Source organism: Dromiciops gliroides, chromosome 2 (assembly GCF_019393635.1).
Source record: "Dromiciops gliroides isolate mDroGli1 chromosome 2, mDroGli1.pri, whole genome shotgun sequence".
NCBI lineage: Eukaryota > Metazoa > Chordata > Mammalia > Microbiotheria > Microbiotheriidae > Dromiciops > Dromiciops gliroides.
Window position 1 is genome coordinate 550937035 of NC_057862.1, and position 20157 is coordinate 550957191.

At 41.7% G+C, this 20157-nt stretch overlaps 1 protein-coding gene across 1 annotated transcript in view; it reads right to left on the reverse strand.

Annotated features, from left to right (window-relative positions):
• The window catches only part of ZC3H6 (zinc finger CCCH-type containing 6), a 65323-nt gene extending 63964 nt beyond the window's left edge, over positions 1-1359 (reverse strand). The window contains exon 1 of the mRNA XM_043986664.1: positions 751-1359. Within this exon, the coding sequence (XP_043842599.1) occupies positions 751-836 (86 nt within the window). The 5' untranslated portion in view covers positions 837-1359. The remainder of the gene's footprint in view (positions 1-750) is intronic.
• Between the last annotated feature and the right edge of the window lie 18798 nt (positions 1360-20157).

A 20157-nucleotide genomic window follows, 5' to 3' on the forward strand; every position in this document is an offset into this window, starting at 1 on the left:
TTTTGTTTTGTTTTGTTTTTTTAAGCTTTAGGGCTGGGCCATAGAGAAAGAGGAGGGAATTGGGCGAAGCAATCGCTTCATGTAAGAAAAAGAGTGCTCAGAAGAGGGAGACACACAAAAGCGCTTGTCATTTAACCAGAGAAATGACGACTGGGGTGTGCGTGTGGGGACTTAGGGGCAAAGCAGAACGTCAGTCAGGCTCTAATCTGCATAAAAATGATCTCGTGAAATCAGAAGGCTGCAAATCCGATGAGAAAACCATCAGGTTAAATATAGAACACGAAACCTAGTTGAGAGGTAGGGAGGAAAAAACCCTGAAACAAACCTTTCTCTAGCACCACCAAACGAAGTTTGCAATGACGGTGGAATTATCTTGAAGGTTTAAGGGGGGGGGGGGGGGGTGCATGTAATGGAATTGATGGAACAAAACCAAAAAAAAAAAATCTTTAAATCATGCAAAATGTTACTGCAACCATTCCCCAGCTCCCCGCCCCACACCAATCCAAAACCACCCCCATTTTACACACCCAAAGTGGTGATTTTTTTGGTTTGTTTGTTTAAACCCCACACACACTATTCCCCCTCCCCCCACACACACACAGGCTGAAGAAAACGCAGCAAACATTCCAGTACTAGGCACATGAGGATGAGGACTATTATTATTGAACCACAGACACATTATTATTATTATCGGACAGAGAGAGAGAGAGAGATAACGAGAGAGAGAGAGAAGAATTAGGGTTACTCGACCTTTCGTCCCCTGCATGTTCAGAGTCTGTCATGTTTTTGTCAAGAACGGGGTTGGGGGGTTTGGAGAAAAGGCTCTCAAAGGCCATGAGGCTGGTGGAGGAGGTGGTGGAGGAGGTGGTGATGGTGGAGGTGGTGGTGGAGGGATGAGCAGCAGGAGGTGGCGAGGAGGAACCTGCCCTGTGGCCACCGACCAGAGCCCCTAGCGCGCACACGCCCTGCTGCTGCTGCTGCTGCCTGACAGAGAGACACACACACACTTGGACTCGGTGATCACCACCTGCTCTCGGCCGCCGCTGGGACTCGGTGGTGAGAGATGATGAATTGGTAAAAACTCACGGTTACTTAGTGAGCGACACAGAGAGACACAGAGACTTTTCCAGTCTATTAACAATCACAGCAGAAAGATGGGGCTCTAACTGCAAACACAGGGCAATGGCCCCCCTCGCTGCCGGGCGCTGCTGGCGCTGCTGCTTTAGTCTCTATCCGCCGCTGCTGGCCGAGGCTTGGGAGCGAGCGGGTGGCGTGGAGGAACACGGGGATTTGGATAGTGGCCGTGGCGGTGATTTCTTCTCACCAACATGGCGGCGCCCGAGATAGGCAGCTCGACAAAATGGCGCCGGCGCCGGCCGAAATGCCTTTCCCCCGGACTCAGGGGGAGGGGGGGTCGGGGGGGGGGGTGAGAGAGGATTCTTCCGCGCTTGGCCCTCGCTCTGGCGCCTCCGCTCTGCCGCGGCGCAGGCACACATACATGCACACACACGCACGCGCGCACATACACACCTACACACACAAACACACACGCACGCACACACAAGCCCGGCCCCGGGCCCCACTGGGAAGCGGCCCTGGCGGGCGGGAGGATCCTGCTGAGAACGATGACCATTGGGGAAATCTCCCTGCCAATCATCCCCTGGGGGCGGGGCTTCTTTTTCTTCCCTTGGTAGCGTCGGGGATCGAGGAGGCGGGACGTCGACATGGCGGCGATGGAGGCTCTGTTACCGAGGGGAGGGGGGGAATAAGGGGAGAGGGCGGAGAAGAAGAGGAAAGAGAAAAGTGGTTGCCCCCTCCCCGAGGTCGCGATGGCGCTGGAATATCTCCGAGTAGAGAAGAGCGTGAATGTGTCACGTGCCGCTTGAGGCTGCAGCTGAGCCGGAGAAGGCGGAGAGAAGGGACATGGCTGCTGCCAAACAGTCACCCCACCCCCTCCTTTCCTACTGCCGTGCTAAGGCCTAGGCAGGCTGCCTTTCTTCCTGTAGGCCCCGCCTCTCCGCGGCCTGCTTGGAGGACGAAAGAGAGAGAGAAGGCTGCGTAGGCCGCTTCCCCTTGCCTCTTCCTTGGGCTCTATCCGTCCACAGGGCCTGGAGAATCTAGCGCAGCCTCTGTCACTTTCAGGTGTGGCTGCAGTGGTAGGCCTGAGCCGTAGAAAATGGAGGCTAGTAGGAGCAGGGCCTGTTCAGTCTCGGGGGCCACCCAAAGAGCGCTTGTACAAAAATCCACACGCTCCCCTCTCCTTTCTCGTTGTCATATTGTTAGACCTCCCGGGAATTTAATGTTTCATTATCTGAGAAAAGGTCTCACCTTTTCCTTGGAAGTTACTGTTACTTAACAAAACCAAAATATCCCAGGCACTGGTCAATCTGAAAATTGACAAGTCACTCCCTTGTGTACGTTAGAATACCATCGAGGCCCCTGCTCGATTAGGTACTTACTCATACTAGCTAATATTTATTTAGCACTTCAAAACTTGCAAAGTACTTTACATAGACTCATTTAATATGTGCTTGTTAATTGTGAGAGATGGGGTATGAAGAAATTATGCTTGCATAACAAAGCTACTTGTACTGCCCTTCTGGTTAGCTACTAGGTGCTATTTTTTTTTTTTGGCTGCAGCTCTCAAGATTATGTTCTGCATCTGGAGGGCTGATGAACTCTTTATAAGTATGAAAGCATCACACTTACATTCCTTTATGTGTTTTTGTTGTTGTTGAGTCATTTTTTTAGTCCTGTCCAACTTTTATATGTACTGGTGTGGAATTTAGCAGTCTCTTTTGGCTTTAGAATAAGTAGACAGACCCCAAACTACTTCTAATTTGTGTCTGATTCATACTAAACACATTAATATTGAAGGCAGGTGATTTGTTCCTTACACTAATAATGACATCTGGTGTTTATGTATTTATGTAGCTAAGTTGTGTATTTTCATATTTAACACTTTAATTTATAGAGCAACTTCCTAGTTAAATGAAATAATTTTTACAAAGCTGTCCCCCTACATAAGATTTGCAAAGGTCTTTACTAAACTACATGATCTTAGAATTTTTATTGTAGCCTTTTACTACTTTAAACTAATACAATTCTTAATTCCTCAACCTCTTACCCAAGCTACTTCTTTCTTTTGTGTTTCATCTAGTTAAGGTTAACAGATGGTTGCAATGTATATTTCACTTAGAGATAGTGTTTGGGGAGGACTTGTGACCTGGATGGGATGAGGCGGGGCTAGCTCACCCGAAGAATTGAAGGCTCATCACAAATCTTGTAAAATAAAAAGAGATTTATTAGGAGAGGAATATATGGTCAAGGAACAGATCACCCTGGTGACTACCCAGCTGGAGTAAGTGAAAACCTGTCTTTTATATCTTTACAAAACAAAAGGGAGAGAAGGGCATTACAAAAAAATGGCAGGGGGGAATTTTGGAATAATGGGGGATCAGTAAAAGATATGCAGCACCCATCCCTATCTTGTATATGACCTTTGGACCGAACCAGGAGAGATTACACAGCTGATTCTCCTTAGAACTACAGATTCCAGGTGGTGGTGAGTTTGTGTTGTTGAAGCAAGGCTAGCTGAGCTGGAAGCAAGTTTAGGGTTTGAGTCAGTTTTTGTTCAAGCTAAGTCGTTCTGGGTAGCTGAGGAAGCAGAGCTTATTCGAGGTACCTGGGGGCCTTTTTACCCTAGAGATTGAGATTCTAATCATCTAGGAAGTGGGTCGTATCTTTCCCTTCCGCTATTCCCTTTCTCATTATCCCTGGCTCTATTAACTTCACTTGTGTTGTAGATTTGTTCTCATTAATAAAACCTGATTTGTTTGTGGAAAAGAGGCTGTTAATTTCCTTTCTTATCAGTCTTAGTGAAATTACTAAAAAAAAATGCAGTTTGGAAGGGAGGAAACTCTGGACCTAGAGGTCTCTCATTATTTTCTGAACCCCCAATATTACGGTGAGCTGCCCAATTAACTCTCCCCATATTAAATTTAGCCCAAACACAGTATACTGGGGTCATGTCCTGCCACACTTCATACGTGAGGTGGGAGAGAGAGCTGTTTTTCCCTTGGCCTTGGGGGTTGGGATCTTTCATTTTTTCTTGGGGTCCCAACTGCATTCCTATAATAATAAGTAAATACTCAGATACTATAAGGTCAGGGACTTTCACTTTTGTCTTTGTGAAGGATACAAAGTACCTAGGGGAATGCTTGTGTAATGATCAAAATCTAATGTTTGGGGGCAGCTAGGTGGCGCAATGGATAGAGCACCAGCCCTGGATTCAGGAGGACCTGAGTTCAAATCTGGCCTCAGACCCTTGACACTTACTAGCTGTGTGACCCTGGGCAAGTCACTTAACCCCAATTGCCTCACCGGAAAAAAAAAGATTATAAAAAAAAATCTAATGTGTGATCACCTTAAATTAGAATCTTTAACACCAGTCTTTGGGCATTAAGCATTTATTCAAGAGTAAAGAGAGAACACATGAAGTTCAGAAAGATAGGAAACCTGTCTACCCTGGCCTGCTTCTTCTGCTACCGCAAGCTTGTTCCCAAATGAAAGCATGATCTTGAGTCTCCTCTGATGTAGGAGGTGAAAAAAGGGTTAACAGAAAAACCTAAAACCCAAGCTTTAATTCAGATATTAGCTCTCAAATGAGTCAGACCCCAGTTAATGGATAACTTATAAGTCAGAATCATACAATGATCAATATACATAACGGGACCATAAAGGGTCAGGTCATATAACAATAAGACACAAGACAGGGTATAGAAATTCTAATGAAAAATAAAGATGTTTTGAAACTAAGCATGGGAATCAGAGACATGCGCAGAAAAGGCCAAATTTGTCCCCAGACTCACTTTATGATGTGTAAAACCCCAAAAACACACCTCCACAGAAAAAGATACCTGCCTTGCAGGTTGGCTTAGGGACACAGGAACTCCAAATTAGGATAAGCCTCCCCTGTAACCTCCCCAAGGTGGAGACTGATAAATCAATTTATACTACAAATATAACTGTCTTTTCTTTCACTATTCAAGAGATACCTTTCTACTATTCTGGTTCTCTCCCTGTGGTTACTCACAGTATTGGCAATAAACTTGGGAAACTGAGTCACTGAGTCTTGTAAATTCTTTGGGATGACTCATGATCAATTTGACCCCAAATTCAGCCCACATCAACTCAAGCAAAGCTCCCTTTGGGACTGGAAGAGGGGCATTCCCCACACACAGCTCCAAGCTAATTGCCGGTAGCATTGAAGGTCCATTGTATTTATATGACTTGAAGGCAGTCCATGAATTGTGAGGTAACTTCCAGATGCCTGGGACCTGTGCTCTCTAATAATAATCTCACACTTGGCACATTGAAAAGGCTTAATAAATGTTTGGTTTTTTTAAAAAATTTTTCTTATTATGACCAACACAACCTCTATTATGCTTCTGTCAGGTTACTATTAAAAACTAGTATTAGGATATTTTTATTATCTGAATACTTTTTCTTTGTAGAACCTTTATTCTTTATTTCCCCCCCAGGGCAATGAGGGTTAAGGTGACTTGCCCAGGGTCACACAGCTAGCAAGTGTCAAGTGTCTGAGGTCGGATTTGAACTCAGGTACTCCTGAATTCAGGGCTGGTGCTTTAACTACTGCACCATCTAGCTGCCCCAACCTTTATTCTTAAAAGCAAATTATTAGGGAAATTGCTCTGTAATTTTCTTTCTCTGTTTTGGCTCTGCCTGGTTTAGGTATCAAACACCATATTTGTGTCATAAAAGGAATTTGGTAGAACTCCTTCACCTATTTTTCCAAATAATTTGTATAGTATTGGAATTAATTGCTCTTTAAATGTTGGTAAAATTCACTTGTAAACCCATCTGGCCCTGGAGATTTTTTCTTAGGGAGTTCATTGATGGCTTGTTCAATTTCTTTTTCTAAAATGGGCTTATTTAAGGATTTTATTTCCTCTACAATTAACCTGGGCAATTTGTATTTTTGTAAATATTTACCCATTTCATTAGATTGTCAAATTTATTGGCATTACAGTTGGGCAAAAATAGCTCCTAACTATTGCTTTAATTTCCACTTTATTGGTGGTGAATTCACCCCTTTCATTTTTGATACTGGTAATTTGGTTTTCTTCTTTCTTTTTTAAAATCAAATTCACCAAAGCTTATCTATTTTATTGATTTTTTCATAAAACCAGCTCTTAGTTTCATTGAGTAATTCTATAGTTTTCTTTTCAATTTTATTAATTTCTCCTTTGATTTTCAGGATTTCTAATTTTAGTATTTAATTGGGATTTTTAATTTGTTCTTTTTCTATCTTTTTAATTGCATGACCAATTCATTGATCTCCTCTTTCTCTTTTTTATTCATGTAAGCATTTAGAGATATAAAAGATATAAAATTTTTTTGAGGTTTTTCCCCTTGTGCTCTGATTCTTCTTTCAACAATATGACTAATGCAGAAATATGTTTAATGTGATTTGTACATATATAACCTATATCAGATTGCTTTCTGTCATGGGGAGGAGGGAGGAAAGAGAGGGTGGGAGAAAAATTTGGAACTAAAAATTCTATGAAAGCAAATTTTGAAAACTATCCTTACATGTAACTGGAAAATAATAAAATACTTTAAAAAAAGGCAAATAATACAGATGGTCTCCATATTTTGGTGCAATGTTCTTTCAGAGGATTGTATTATGCTTCTGATTATGCTACCTACAAAAAATTCAGAATCAAAGAAGTCATCAGCATGACCAAAAATAAAGAAGCATTGTGGTAGAGAGAACCTCAAGTCCAGACTCAAAATCAAATTCACATAGGACTTGATGTAGAAGGTAAAGAAGGGGTAAAACAGACAAACCTAAGACCCAAGCACTAATTTCTATCTAAGCTCCAAGAGGGGTTAATAGATAACTTTCAGACCCCAGTTCTGAAAGGGTTAACTTAAAACTTGGGCCCTCATCAATATGTCAGGGCCTAGCTTCTTGTTAACTGTTACCTGGAGGTCTACCTCCTATTAATAACCCCATTAATCATCACCTACAACAAAAACATAAAGAGAGAGATCATGGAGACCCTAACTACAACAAAAACATAAAAGAGGTCACAGAGACCCTAACTGATAATACCAGAAATTAGGCCTAAGAATAAAAAAAAGAGATCAAAAACAGAGACAATCTGACTTTGGCAAGTTGAGGAAACATACACAGAAAAGGCCAAATTGGTCCCCAGATATACCTTATGACAGGTAAACCCCCAAAAACACACCTCCATGGGAAAAGGTACCTGCCTCCGGGGTTGGCTTAGACCCAGGAAGTCCAAATTAGGACATGAACCCCCCATGTACCTCCCTAAGGTAGAGATTATTATAATGAGACTGATAATCAATTTATCCATACTATAAATGTAGCTGTCTTTTCTTTGCCTATTGGAGAGACACCTCTCTCCTTGGGTACTTCTTCCTGTGTTCACTCACAGTATTGCAATAAAACTTGGGAAACTGAGTCACTGAGTCTTGTAATTCCTTTGGGACACCTCACGATCAATCTGATCACCTTGATTCCATCCCACTACAGTACTGGCTATAATCTCACATTGGCAACAGTAAGAAATTCATTGTAGAAAAATCATATCTTCATATAACTAGTACTTAAGTGAATGCTTTTTAATTCTTAAATTCAATATTACAAAATGATTTTGCTTAAAATGCTTAATAACAGACAACAAAAAGACGGGATGGAAGGTGTATACGAGAACAGATTAGACAATGTTTCATATTATAGTGAAACAGTATAACAGTTCAGTTATTAACCACATTCAGATGGATATAAATACAGGCTACTGCTCTCAGAATCCTTTTAAACAATGGGAACAACTTTAAGATGACTCAATTTAATTTGCATATATTTCTACACATGTTCTAAAATCAGATATCCCAGTAAGGTGATACAAGGTAGCTTGTAACTGATTTTATTAAAATCCTACCTCTTAAAACAAAAGCAGAAGAAGCCCTGGACTTTAACCTCACAATATAACAAATTCACATCTTTGATTCACAAGCTTGTTTACTTTTGTCTAATTATACTTATATCACTTTGAATCAGGCAATGCCTAAAGAAATTGTGGTATATGAATGTAATGGGTTATTATTGCAAGGTATGAGGAATTTCAGAGAAACTTGGGGAGACATAGGAACTCATGCAGAGAGAAGAAATCAGAAAAGAAAGATGACCATGATGAAGAATAAGAAAATGTTAAAGGGCAGCTCACTCCAATTAAATGTTATAACTATCTTAGTTCTGAGGGTCAGATTATGAAACATGCCTCTCTTTGCAGAGACATAATGTACTATGGGAGAAGAATGCTGCATATGCTTTCAGATTTGTTCTCTTTGTGAGTAGATTTTACTGAACTGTTAACAAGGATGGGTTCTATGGGAGTAGGAAGTGAGGATAGTGACACACAAAAAATAAAAGGTACCAATAAAAAACTTTACTAAATAAAATGCTCATTCTCTCTCTCTCTCACACACACACACACACTCACACACACACACACAATGTAGAAGATAGAATTAGGGTCAAATTGATCGTGAGTCATCCCAAAAGAATTACAAGACTCAGTGACTCAGTTTCCCAAGTTTTATTGCAGTACTGTGAGTGAACACAGGGAGAGAACCAGAAAAATGGAAAGGTATATTTCGAATAGGAAAAGGAAAGATAGTTATATTTATAGTATGGATAAATTGATTATCAGTCTCATTATAATAATCTCCACTTTAGGGAGGTACATGGGAGGGCTTATCCTAATTTGGAGTTCCTGGGGGCTTAAGCCAACCCCTGAGGCAGGTACCTTTTTTCCATGGAGGTGTGTTTTTGGGGTTTACATGTCATAAGGTGAATCTGGAGACAAATTTAGCCTTTTCTGCGCATGTCACCTTTTTATTCCCCATGTATAGTTTCAAAATATTTTCATTTATCAGTTTGAATTTCTATACCCTGTCTGTGTATCATTGTTGTAGTTAAGGTCTCTATGACCTGCCTCTTTATGTTCTTGTTACAAGTGGGTATCGAGAACCTAGGCCCTGACTTGTATTAATGAAGACTCAAGTCTTAAGTTATCCATTAACTGGGGTCTGAATCCCTTTTAGAACTCAGATCTAAATTAGAGCTTGGGTCTTGGGTTTTTCTCTTAACCTTTTTTTTGCCTCCTACATCACTCACACACACACACACACACACACACACACACTATTTCAGACACCAAATACAGGGATTCAAATGCTTCAAATGGTTTTTGTTTTTAGTATTAAACTACTGAGTGAAATCCATGGTCAACTAATCCCTGATTTCATGTAATATATTGGAAGAAAAAAAATCAATATTTTTATTAAGCACTTACTCTGTGCTAGGCACTGTGCTAAGTACTGGGGATACAAAAAGAGGAAAGAGGCTATCCCAGCCCTCCAGGAGCTTACAATCTAATGGGGGAGATAACAACTAAACAAATACATACAAAACAAACTATATACAGGACAAATAGGAAATAATTTTAAAAGGGAAAGCATTGAAATTAAAAGGGGTCAGGGAAAGCTTCCTGATTTAAAAGGGAGCCCAAGAGGTCAGTAGTCAGAGAGGAGGAGGGAGATCATTCCAGGCTGGGGCACTGCTGTAGAAAATACTCAGAGCCAAGAGATGGAATGTTTTATTCATACAACACACAGGAGGTCAGTGTCACTGGATTGAAGAGTACTTGCTGGGGAGTAAGGTGTAAGAATGTAAGGGACAGCTACATGGTGCAGAGGATAGAGCGGTAGGCCTAGAGTCAGGAAGACTAATGTTCCTGAGTTCAAATCTGGGCTCAGACACTTACTAGTCATGTGACTCTGGACAAGTTATGGTTACACTGCCACCAGGTATATGCCACTGGGTATATGGCATAAGATGTTGATAGGAACCTAATTTTTGCTAAATATTTTCAGCTTTTCCAGTGAAAAACTGGTGAAGAAGATTAAAGTACCCAATTTAGGGGAGTCCAAGTGAACTTTGGTGAGTCAGTAGAGAAGTAGGTAGTATTGCTATCATTCTAGAGACATGGTTGGCCTGGGCCTCAACCATAAAATGGAGGTGCTAAAAGGATTCAACTAACCAGAGGGAGAGGCCTCAGAGACAGAAGGTGATATAAGGTTGGGACATATCAAAGAATTTGGGACTATTAAAGTTTAAACTGGCCTACTAGCTAAAGGACAAACACACCTTGAGAAGTAAGAGAGATAAGCCCATTGGTAAAGGGAGAGGGCTGGTACTATATGGTCTCTAAGGTATGTTATAACTTTATAGGCTTTCTGAATAAGGATTGTTTCATTTATTCTATTTCTATTCCCAGAATTTAGCACAGCACTGGCACATTGTAGATGCTTAATTTCTTGTTGGTGTGTGGTAAAAAGTGAAAGCTTTTAGAGTAGGTTAGCGATAACTAAAGGACGCCAGTTTTTGAAGGACCACCCTTTTGGGGAGGAAACCGTGACGAACAGCCGTGTGTCTGCTAAGCACTCCACTTCCGGGGTGCGAGCTTAAAGGCAAGGAGAGAACGGAAGTGGTGCCCTTTTTCTCTCACTCTCTTGCTCTGCGCGCGCGCGCGCGCACACACACACACACGCTGACTCAGCTCTGACAGCATGGTCCTTGGTGATTGGCCTGGTCCTCCGTAATAGCACGCGCTTGACGCGGTTCTCAGCCTCAGAGGTGGCCTTGGGATTTGGTGAGTTCTATACAGAATATAGACTAAGCTTAGATCTAAGACTATTTATTTGTATTTCTACTTTCCTATTTCTCTAATCAGCATCACCTTGTTTGTTGGCTAATTAATTCCCAAACAATAAAAGCTAAGTAATCCATTTCTAGATAAAGTTCAGAGGTTTCTTTCTCTTACTGGTCTGGGAGATATATAAGGGAAAGGTTAAAGGGGAGTTTAATGCTCTTATATTCAATTTTAAATCTCACAGGTGACTGATTTATTTATATGTGTATTTTCCATCATGCTTTCATAAGGAATATCATTTAGTAATTTTAAAATTACTTTTGGGTAGTATGATTGAAAAGCAAAAATAAGCAGGACTAGTTAGTACTTACCACTTCTTCCCATCCCCATTGGAAAGGGTAAACAAATTATTAGGCTATGCTATATTTAATTGAAACTTAAAGCTGAAAATTTTTATTGTTCTTTTCATATAGCATGGACATTTATCAGGAAAAACTATAGGATATCACAGAAAGGTCAGCATAAAAAAAATCAAAAAATAAAGATTATGATGAGTATAGTAACTACAATGATGACAACTTTGATAACTACAATCAGGAAACAGAAAATTTTACTGATCAGCTTAAACAATACAGACTAGCTAAAGATACCTCAAACCCTTCTTTAGGATCAGCATTTCATAAAGAATCTGGGGAAAAAAAACATGCAATGAAAGGAGTTCAGCCAGGTAAGTGGACAAAATCTGTCAGAAGTACTTTTCTATAACAGAAATAAGGAGGCAGATCTTTGGACACAATCCAGATATGGACTCCAAGGACAGAGATATAATGAAATAGTGGTTTGGGGTGTTTTGGATTTTTTTTCAGTTAGGTGAGGGCCTAATATAGTTTTTTAATATGGATAATTAAACAACACTACTAGCCTATCCTTTTTCTTACTATATGTTAATAAATTAATTTATGCTCCTACGAGGTTCATGGGAAGTTCACATCCTATTTTGGACTTCTGGGTTGTATTTTGGGGGTTTAAACATCATAGGTGAACCTAAGGACACGTTTTGTCTTTTCTGTGCATGTTCATAAAGACATGTTTAGATACAATTGTACCTGTCAGAGCCAGAGGGTCTCTCTGTTTATCTCTTTACTTTAAGATGTGGTTTCTCGGTGTCCTGTCATCCTAGAATAATAATAGCTATTAATGGCTAATAGTCTCTGGTTATTGTCTCCTTTTACAACTATTCAGTCTATAAGGAATAGTTAGCCCCCTTCCCTCAATTTTATGAGTTTTTCCTTCTCTCTTGTTTTGCTCTAGTATCTCTTAGCTCTTCCTTCAAAGATCTACTGCTGTTTAATAATATCAAATGAATTTAAAGATTAATTTCTGGGGGCAGCTAGGTGGCACAGTGGATAGAGCACCAGCCCTGGATTCAAGAGTACCTGAGTTCAAATCCTGCCTCAGACACTTGAGACTTACTAGCTGTGTGACCCTGGGCAAGTCACTTAACCCCAATTGCCTCACCAAAAAAAAAATATGATTAATATCTATAAACACTTTTTTGTAAGTTAGAAAAAATAAGAACCTATTGGCTGCTTAAAACTTTTCACTACCTAAAAAGTTCTGTGTCAATCATATTCTTGTAAATACTATTTTAAGTGAAGTGTAGAACTTATTATTTCAGGAGGATATTGTACCTATTCTTATGTAAAGAGAATTATTTTGTGTCATAAATCACCACCCTTTAACTGTTTTATAAATATATTTTGTTTATCAGCTTTTCTTGAAGCAAAACATCCTTGTATTTTTGTATATGCAACAATATAAAAAATGCAGAATTCACTATAAATCAGTCTATTTTGAAGATTCTGCTGCTAAGAAATTTGTGTGCTATTTTACTATTGCACTTGAAATATATAATATATAATTTTTTTTTTTAGTTGAGCAGAGGAGCAAAAGTTTTAGTGTTTGTCGTGGACATGGTATGCCGAAGAAACTAAACCGCAAGGCAAGACACAAAGAGCATGGCAGAGGAAGAGGCAGTAAAGGACCTAATGCTTTTTCTGGAACAGATGGTTTTCAAGAGGTAAGAAAAGTACCCATAAAAAAGAGGAGATGCTGATTTCTTTCCAAAAGCTCTTAATGCAAAGATGTGAGAGAAAAGAACATATTTGGTCTCTGCTCAGAGCCCTAAAGGCAGAGTGAGTCTGGTTTCAGGCCCTACAGCTTGTTGTCCAAACCTCCCAGTAGGGGACCACCCAGCACATGAGGCTCTTGAGGAGCTGAAGCTCGTGTGACTTAGGCCCAACCAGGGCCTGAAGAGGGGCCTGGGTTTTGTGGCAGTAGGCTGGGCTGGGAGTTTGCCTTGAGGTGCCTGAGGTGATCCCTAGGAGACTCAGAGCTCAAACCCCAACTTGAGTTTTGTTTTGTTTTGAAGGGTTATGTTTACACAAGCACTGTTTAGTGGGGAATGGGGACATTCTTACTCCAGCATAGGGTTGGGGCCTAGTGCTGCAATCTGATTGGTCAACCAGTGCAATCTGATTGTTTGTTAATGGGGCAGTCTGATTGGCCGACTGATACTATCTGATCGGTCCTTACATTTACCATATATGGGAGGTTGGTACTATATGCTGTGGTTGGTTGTTTTTATAATGCTGTATGTAAATGGTAACTTTAATGTGATTGGTCCAGATGGATCCTTGAGGGGTATAGAGGTGAGAGACCTCACTTCAGTGCAGCACATTCAGAAGAGTGCCCATCTTTAAGAAGATGAATAAAGAAGCCTTCACCCACCGACTGCTGCCTGCTTGGATTCTTTGAGCAGCCACCGGCTAGCAACACTTGACCTGCTAACACTATAGCTGCACAACACTTTTTGAGCTATTAGCCATGTTTCTAACAGATGTATTAACATTGTAAGTCACATAGCAACATAAAAGACCATAAGTAAAATAAAAGGGAAATCATATATTATTTTGGTTTTGTTTTTATCAGATAAAATATTGTGATGGACTTCTGAATTGAAGGGACATAACACTTCAAAATAAGTGGAATTGAGAGGCAGCTTGGTATGGAGGATAGTGGCTTGCCCTTGAAACAAAAATACCTGGGTTCAAAGGGGCAGCTAGGTGGCGCAGTGGATAAAGCACCGGCCCTGGATTCAGGAGTACCTGAGTTCAAATCTGGTGTCAGACGCTTGATACTTATTAGCTGTGTGACCCTGGGCAAGTCACTTTACCCCCATTGCCCCACAAAAAAGAAAATACCTGGGTTCAAGTCCTAGCCCTGACACATACTGGCTGGAGGACCCTGGCAGGTCATTTAACCTTTCAGGGCTCTAGGCAGCTTTGTAAGACTATAAATTGCAGAGAAGCTGCTGACTAGCATTGGTATAGGGAATTTCCTCACCCAGGAGTTCCCTATACCAGTGCAGCAACAGATCTAGTCACTTATTCCAATCCTCCATTTGAAATTAGAACTCAAAAACTACTTTTACCTTGGTTTTTCTTCCCTTCTCACACAGGATGCTTGAGAAAGACATGCTAAAGCCTCTGTAATAGCAGAACTTTATGGATAGAATCTAAAAGAGAGTGAGGAAGTATGGAACCTGTTAGCAGCATGATAAGCTTCATGTCTCAAAGTGTAGAAATAAGCCCTTCCAGCCCCTTCTTAGTCATATTGTCCCTTAAATCCCCTTTCCCCCCATTTAAATAACCCAGCCAACATTTAATGTTATTATTCTAAACTCTTAAAATCAATGTTATGGCTGTAAGATGGGAGTTTAAAGTTTGTTTTTTTATTTTATTTTGCATGTTTCAGATTGAGTATGAATAATTTCAGAATTATTTTTAGCATTTTATGTTTCTTTCAAAATTTTTCTCTTCATAGTCTTTTCCAGTTATCTATTAGGAAATGTGTATTACTTTTGTAAATTTGTTTAAATTCTCCTAAATTCCCTGTGTGAGAATTTTATCCACTATATTCATCATGTTATTCACTTTATTTCCCTGTTTTATTCAGTATATACACTATTTTCTACAGTCTCTTCTCTTTTTATTTTTACAACATTTACATTTTGAACAGTGGGAAAAAAATCAATCTAGCCAAATGTTCTAAGGTGTGAGACTCAAGGTTTCCATTTCTAAAATAACTGTTCTAGTTACAGGAAGGCACCCTACTTCTGACCGAATCTTTTAGTCACTGTGTAACAATGTGAAGAGTGCTGCATTTGGAGTTAAAAGAACTGAATTTGAATTTTTTTTCTGCCATTTACTTCCTACATGTTTTTGGACAGGTTAAACTCTCTGGGTCTAGGTTTCCTCTTCTATAAAATGAAGAGTTTAGACTAAATGACCAAGTTAGACTAAGTTCCCTTCCAGCTCTAAATCTTCAATCCTATAGATCACTGCAGGAGTATAGAACTAAGACCTATATTTTGGTCTAAATATATAAGTAGCTTCATCCTGTGGGGACCAATTTTTAATTGGGGTGTGTTAGCTAAGCGGCTCACCGCAATACTGGAGCAAGGAAGGAGACCGGCAGCTTCCCTCAAAACAGAGCAGGATTTATTTAACAAGAATGAACTTAAAAAAAAAAACAACAACACAAACAGGATCAGTAGGATTAAGGGAAAGGAAATAAAATGGGGAAAGGGAAAATTATACAACCTGAAACCACCTCTCAGGAATCAGCTGAGAATATACAGCAGTGTCTTCCAGCGCCTTCCAGCTTCCAGTTAGAATGCCAGGAAAAAAACTCCCTTCTTCCCAGCACACCCCACACAGCCCCCAGCCAATTGGCTGGCCGCTCTGACAGTCATATGACTGCCCTCACTAGGCTTCCAATCATTATAATTTTTTTTTTTTTTAGTGAGGCAGTTGGGGTCAAGTGACCCGCCTAGGGTCACACAGCTAGCAAGTGTTAAGTGTCTGAGGCCAAATTTGAACTCAGGCACTCCTGACTCCAGAGCTGGTGCTCTATCCACTACGCCACCTAGCTGCCCCCGTCAATCATTATAATTTTGCCAGGCCCACCTAAGCATCAGCGGCGAGTGGTGAGGTGCCAGGGCCATGGCAACAGCTATAACCAGTGGGTGGAGCACCGTGCGGTTTGCGGAGCCCGAGTTGTTTTTTTTTTTTTTAATTCTAGCCAAAATATGGGGTCATAAAACCCTCAAATAACAATTAATTCTTTACAATCCCATAGATATTAATTAGAAACCACCTAGTTCCCCATAACATCTTAGAGCCTCAATTTCCTGTCTATAAATTGGAGATATGTAATATCTCACTTTCTGTAAGAGAAGCAGTTTGTGAAAACTATCTCTACATGTAACTGGAAAATAATAAAATACTTTTATTTTTTTAAAAAAGGGGCAGCTAGGTGGTGCAGTGGATAGAGCACCGGCCCTGGAGTCAGGAGTACCTGAGTTCAAATCTGGCCTAAGACACTTAACACTTACTAGCTGTGTGACCCTGGGCAAGTCATTTAACCCCAATTGCCTCACTAAAAAAAAAAAGAGAGAGAAGCAGTTTGTAAATAGATTGGGCTTTTCCTCCTTTCCCTCCTTTTTCTTCACTCCCCAGCTCCTGAGAAATTGGGCTAATTAGCAAACAATTGTCACTAGACAAAACAAAACAAACAAAACAAAAAGCAAGCAAACAAAAAAACAACCCAACCCAAAACCAAATCCTCATCTATCAGCATTGCATATTTTAACCTTGAAGCTAAAAGTTAGACTGAAATGAAAAAGAATACATAGTTTCACAATATCCATTGATGGTGATAGTCATTTGAACTTTTTATGAAATGCCTGTCTCAAGCTAAATCCTTTTGTGCAACAGGGGATATTTACTGGCTTAGATCAGTGATAAGATAATGGGCTATGCTTTTTTTTGTTTTTTAAACTAATGCTATATAGTTAATCATTATGGATAGGAACTGAACCTGTGGTTTCCTTGTCTCATAGGAGACTTCCAAATGAGGAAACTCCCTCAATGAAAGTATGCACCTTCTTTTTGATTTGTCTTTTAAAAGAATCTCTTTGTACACTGGTAAGTGAATTGACTGTCAGGAAGCCAATCTGCATATGAATTCAGGTCTTCCAGGCTCTGAGATTGACTCTCTATTCACTACTCCATACTGCATCTTCAGTTACTCATTAGGAGGCACGAAATAACATTTCCCCTCCTTGACCCAACCCACATGACCTCTTGTTCCCATGGTAAGTTAAAATTTTTTTTTTTTTTTTTGGTGAGGCAATTGGGGTTAAGTGACTTGCCCAGGGTCACATAGCTAGTAAGTATCAAGTGTCTGAGACCGGATTTAAATTCAGGTTCTCCTGAATCCAGGACCAGTGCTCTATCACTGCACCACCTAGCTACCCCAAAATAAATTTAATGTGGACCCGAATATTCAGCTGGAGCACTTTTTACATCTCACCTTATGGAATACCCTTCCCTGGCCTACTATGTGTTTGGCAACCATAGCATAGGAGTAGATATCCCTTATAATTGCTCAGCTGGCTTCCTCCTGCTTATCTTCAGGCACACTGCCAAGCTTCTCTTGGCTTTTATCAAAACCGAACCATGTTTTCATACCTCTTGTTGCTCTTGCAAAATGCAACTGTGGAGAAAATCACGATAACACAAAGTGAATCTTTAACAAAGGATCACAGGAAACTTGGCAGGTTAGGTCCAATTATTTGAGTTGAAGTAGGGTCAGGGTAGGGGATTTGTATTGGTAAGTGAAGATGTTACATGAGAGACCCTTCAGATCCTGCATTTTCTCTTATTTTTTTCTTTTCTACCTTCTGCACCTAAATGTCATGGGAGGATTATGGGCCCTGGTCACCCCAACAATTCTCTGGGGGGTTCAAGGAACCTTTTCCTTGAAACCTCAGGGGTTTTCCCTTGAAATCAAGTAGGCCTCTCCTTGAACACAATCAAGGACACACACACTCACCTAACGGAGATAAGCGGCACAGATTGAACTGAGCATGCTCCAGGACCATCACCCCACATTCCAGTGGTTCTGAGTCGGGGCCAGCCGTGGCCTCGTATAGGGGTTTAGTAATTACCCCAAAGAACGGGATCCACATGCGGCAAAACCCAGCCATTCCCAAAAAGGTATGGAGTTGCCTTTTTGTAGAGGGAGGGGGAATGGATAGGATAGCCTGTTTCCGGTCAGGGGTCAGAGATCGGGAGGTAGGGGTTAATATATGCCCAAGGTAGGTTACAGACTGGGAAACAAGCTGGACCTTTTTTGTTGAGACCTTATAACCCCGCTCCCCTAAGAAATTTAGGGTACATATAGTATCCCTAAGACATGCTGCCTGAGATGGGCTGCAAATGAGGATATCATCTACATACTGAACAATGGAGCTGTCTCCTAAGGATAAGTCACTCAGATCTTTCCTGAGGGTGTTCCCAAACAGGTGGGGGCTATCTCTAAAACCCTGGGGAAGCATGCTCCAAGTTATCTGTTGGGGCAGAGGTTCCCCTGGAAAAGTCCATTCAAATGCAAAAAGATACCAACATTCTTCCCTTAGGGGAATGCAAAAAAAGGCATCTTTAAGATCAATTGCAGGAAACCAACCAGAGTTGCCCGGAATCTGAGTTATTAGTGTATATGGGTTTGGAACAAGGGGGTGCAATGGAGTCACACTCTCGTTGACCGCCCTAAGATCTTGTACCATTCTCCAAGACCCATCCGGTTTCTGAACCGGAAGTATCGGGGAATTACAGGGAGAATTACAGCGAACCAAAAGTCCTCATACGCACATGTTAAAGGCAATGTCTGCCTACATTTTAGAGCTTTACCCCCAATTCCCACAACCTTATGCCTTGATGGGATAGTGGGTCCTGCATGACAGATTAAAACGGAGTAGCTGGCCCCAGTATCTATTAAAAAATTAATTCTTGCCCCAGCCACCTCCAGTATCGCCCAGGGTTCCACCATGGAGAGTCTTGTTAGGGGCTGGCCGGCCCCCGGGCACCCTCAGTCCCGGTCCACTGGGGACGGGACAGTTGGGCACTGGGTTTTCCTACGGCCAGACCCCTGGGGGCAGTCGCGAGACCAATGGCCTCCTCGATGGCATTTCGGACACGGAGAGGTGGGGAGATTGTTCCCTTTGGAGAGGCACTCTCCTTCCCAGTGTCCCGGCTTGCCACAGTTGAAACAATTGCCCCTACCTTGGCCACCTTGAGAGCTGATGGCTGACCTCATGGCTGCAGTTATGAGAGTGGCTTGCTCCATGCTCGATCCTTTTCTTTCTCTGCCGCTATCGCAAGGTCCCTGTTATTAAAAATCTTAAAAGCAGCATCAAGGAGCTTTGAGGTTGGGGTTTGAGGGCCCAATTCCAATTTCTGGAGTTTCCTCCTAATATCAGGAGCAGATTGGCCAATGAAGTGCATATTGAGGACAGTTATCCCTTCCTCCTTTTCTGGGTCTAAGTTCATGTATTTCTTCATAGAGTCCGCTAAACGGCTCACGAAGACAGCAGGATTTTCATCAGGCCCTTGTGTCACCTCCTTCACCCTTTAGTAATTAACCTGTTTCTTGACCCCTCTTTTCATACCCTCAATGAGACAAGTAACCATGTGGTCCCTACGGGCTCTATCTTCCCTGTCGTGATAGTCCCAGCCGGGATTGCCCGAGGGTACTGCCACCGTGCCTGGGGTTCCTGCCCAGGTGCCAGCCTGTGCATATTCATCACCGGCTTGTATAGCCAGGTCTATGATTCGCTTTTTTTCATCGGGGGTACAACAGCCCCCAAGGATAACTTGCAAGTCAGACCAAGAGAGGTCAAACTGCATGGTCACAGACCTAAAACCATCTAGAAAATTTGTGGGGTTCTCTGAATAACGCCCTAATTTCTCCTTAATCTGATACATATCATCCATTGAAAAAGGAACATGGACCCTAGTTGTAGAATCCCCCATGGGGACTTCCGGTAAGGGGAGCAGGGGGGGCTGGTGGGGATACAGGAGCAGGTGGAATTGGTATGCAGATTTCCTGAGGCCTGACCAGGCTAGAGGGTTGATTAGGAGCGGGTGTGGTTGATGAAGGAATGGAGATAGCCACCTGTGGGGAATGGGTGGAGGGAGAGGAGCTGAGAGGGTAGTCTGATCAGCGGGAGAAGGGTCACATGGAGGGAGAGGAACGGAGGTAGTGGATGGGGGAGGGGTGGCCATCGTGGGTAGAGGTGGAGCAAATGGCATACCAGGTAATGCAGATGGGAGCAGCTGAATGGGAGACAGAGGAGAGTAGGGAACAAACTGGGCAGGGTGGGGGAAATATGGGGAAGGGTACTGAAACCCCTTCCAAGAGTCGGCTGAGAAGTTCGGAAGGGAGGGGTAAAGAGGAGGGGGTGGGGAGCAAGGAGTAA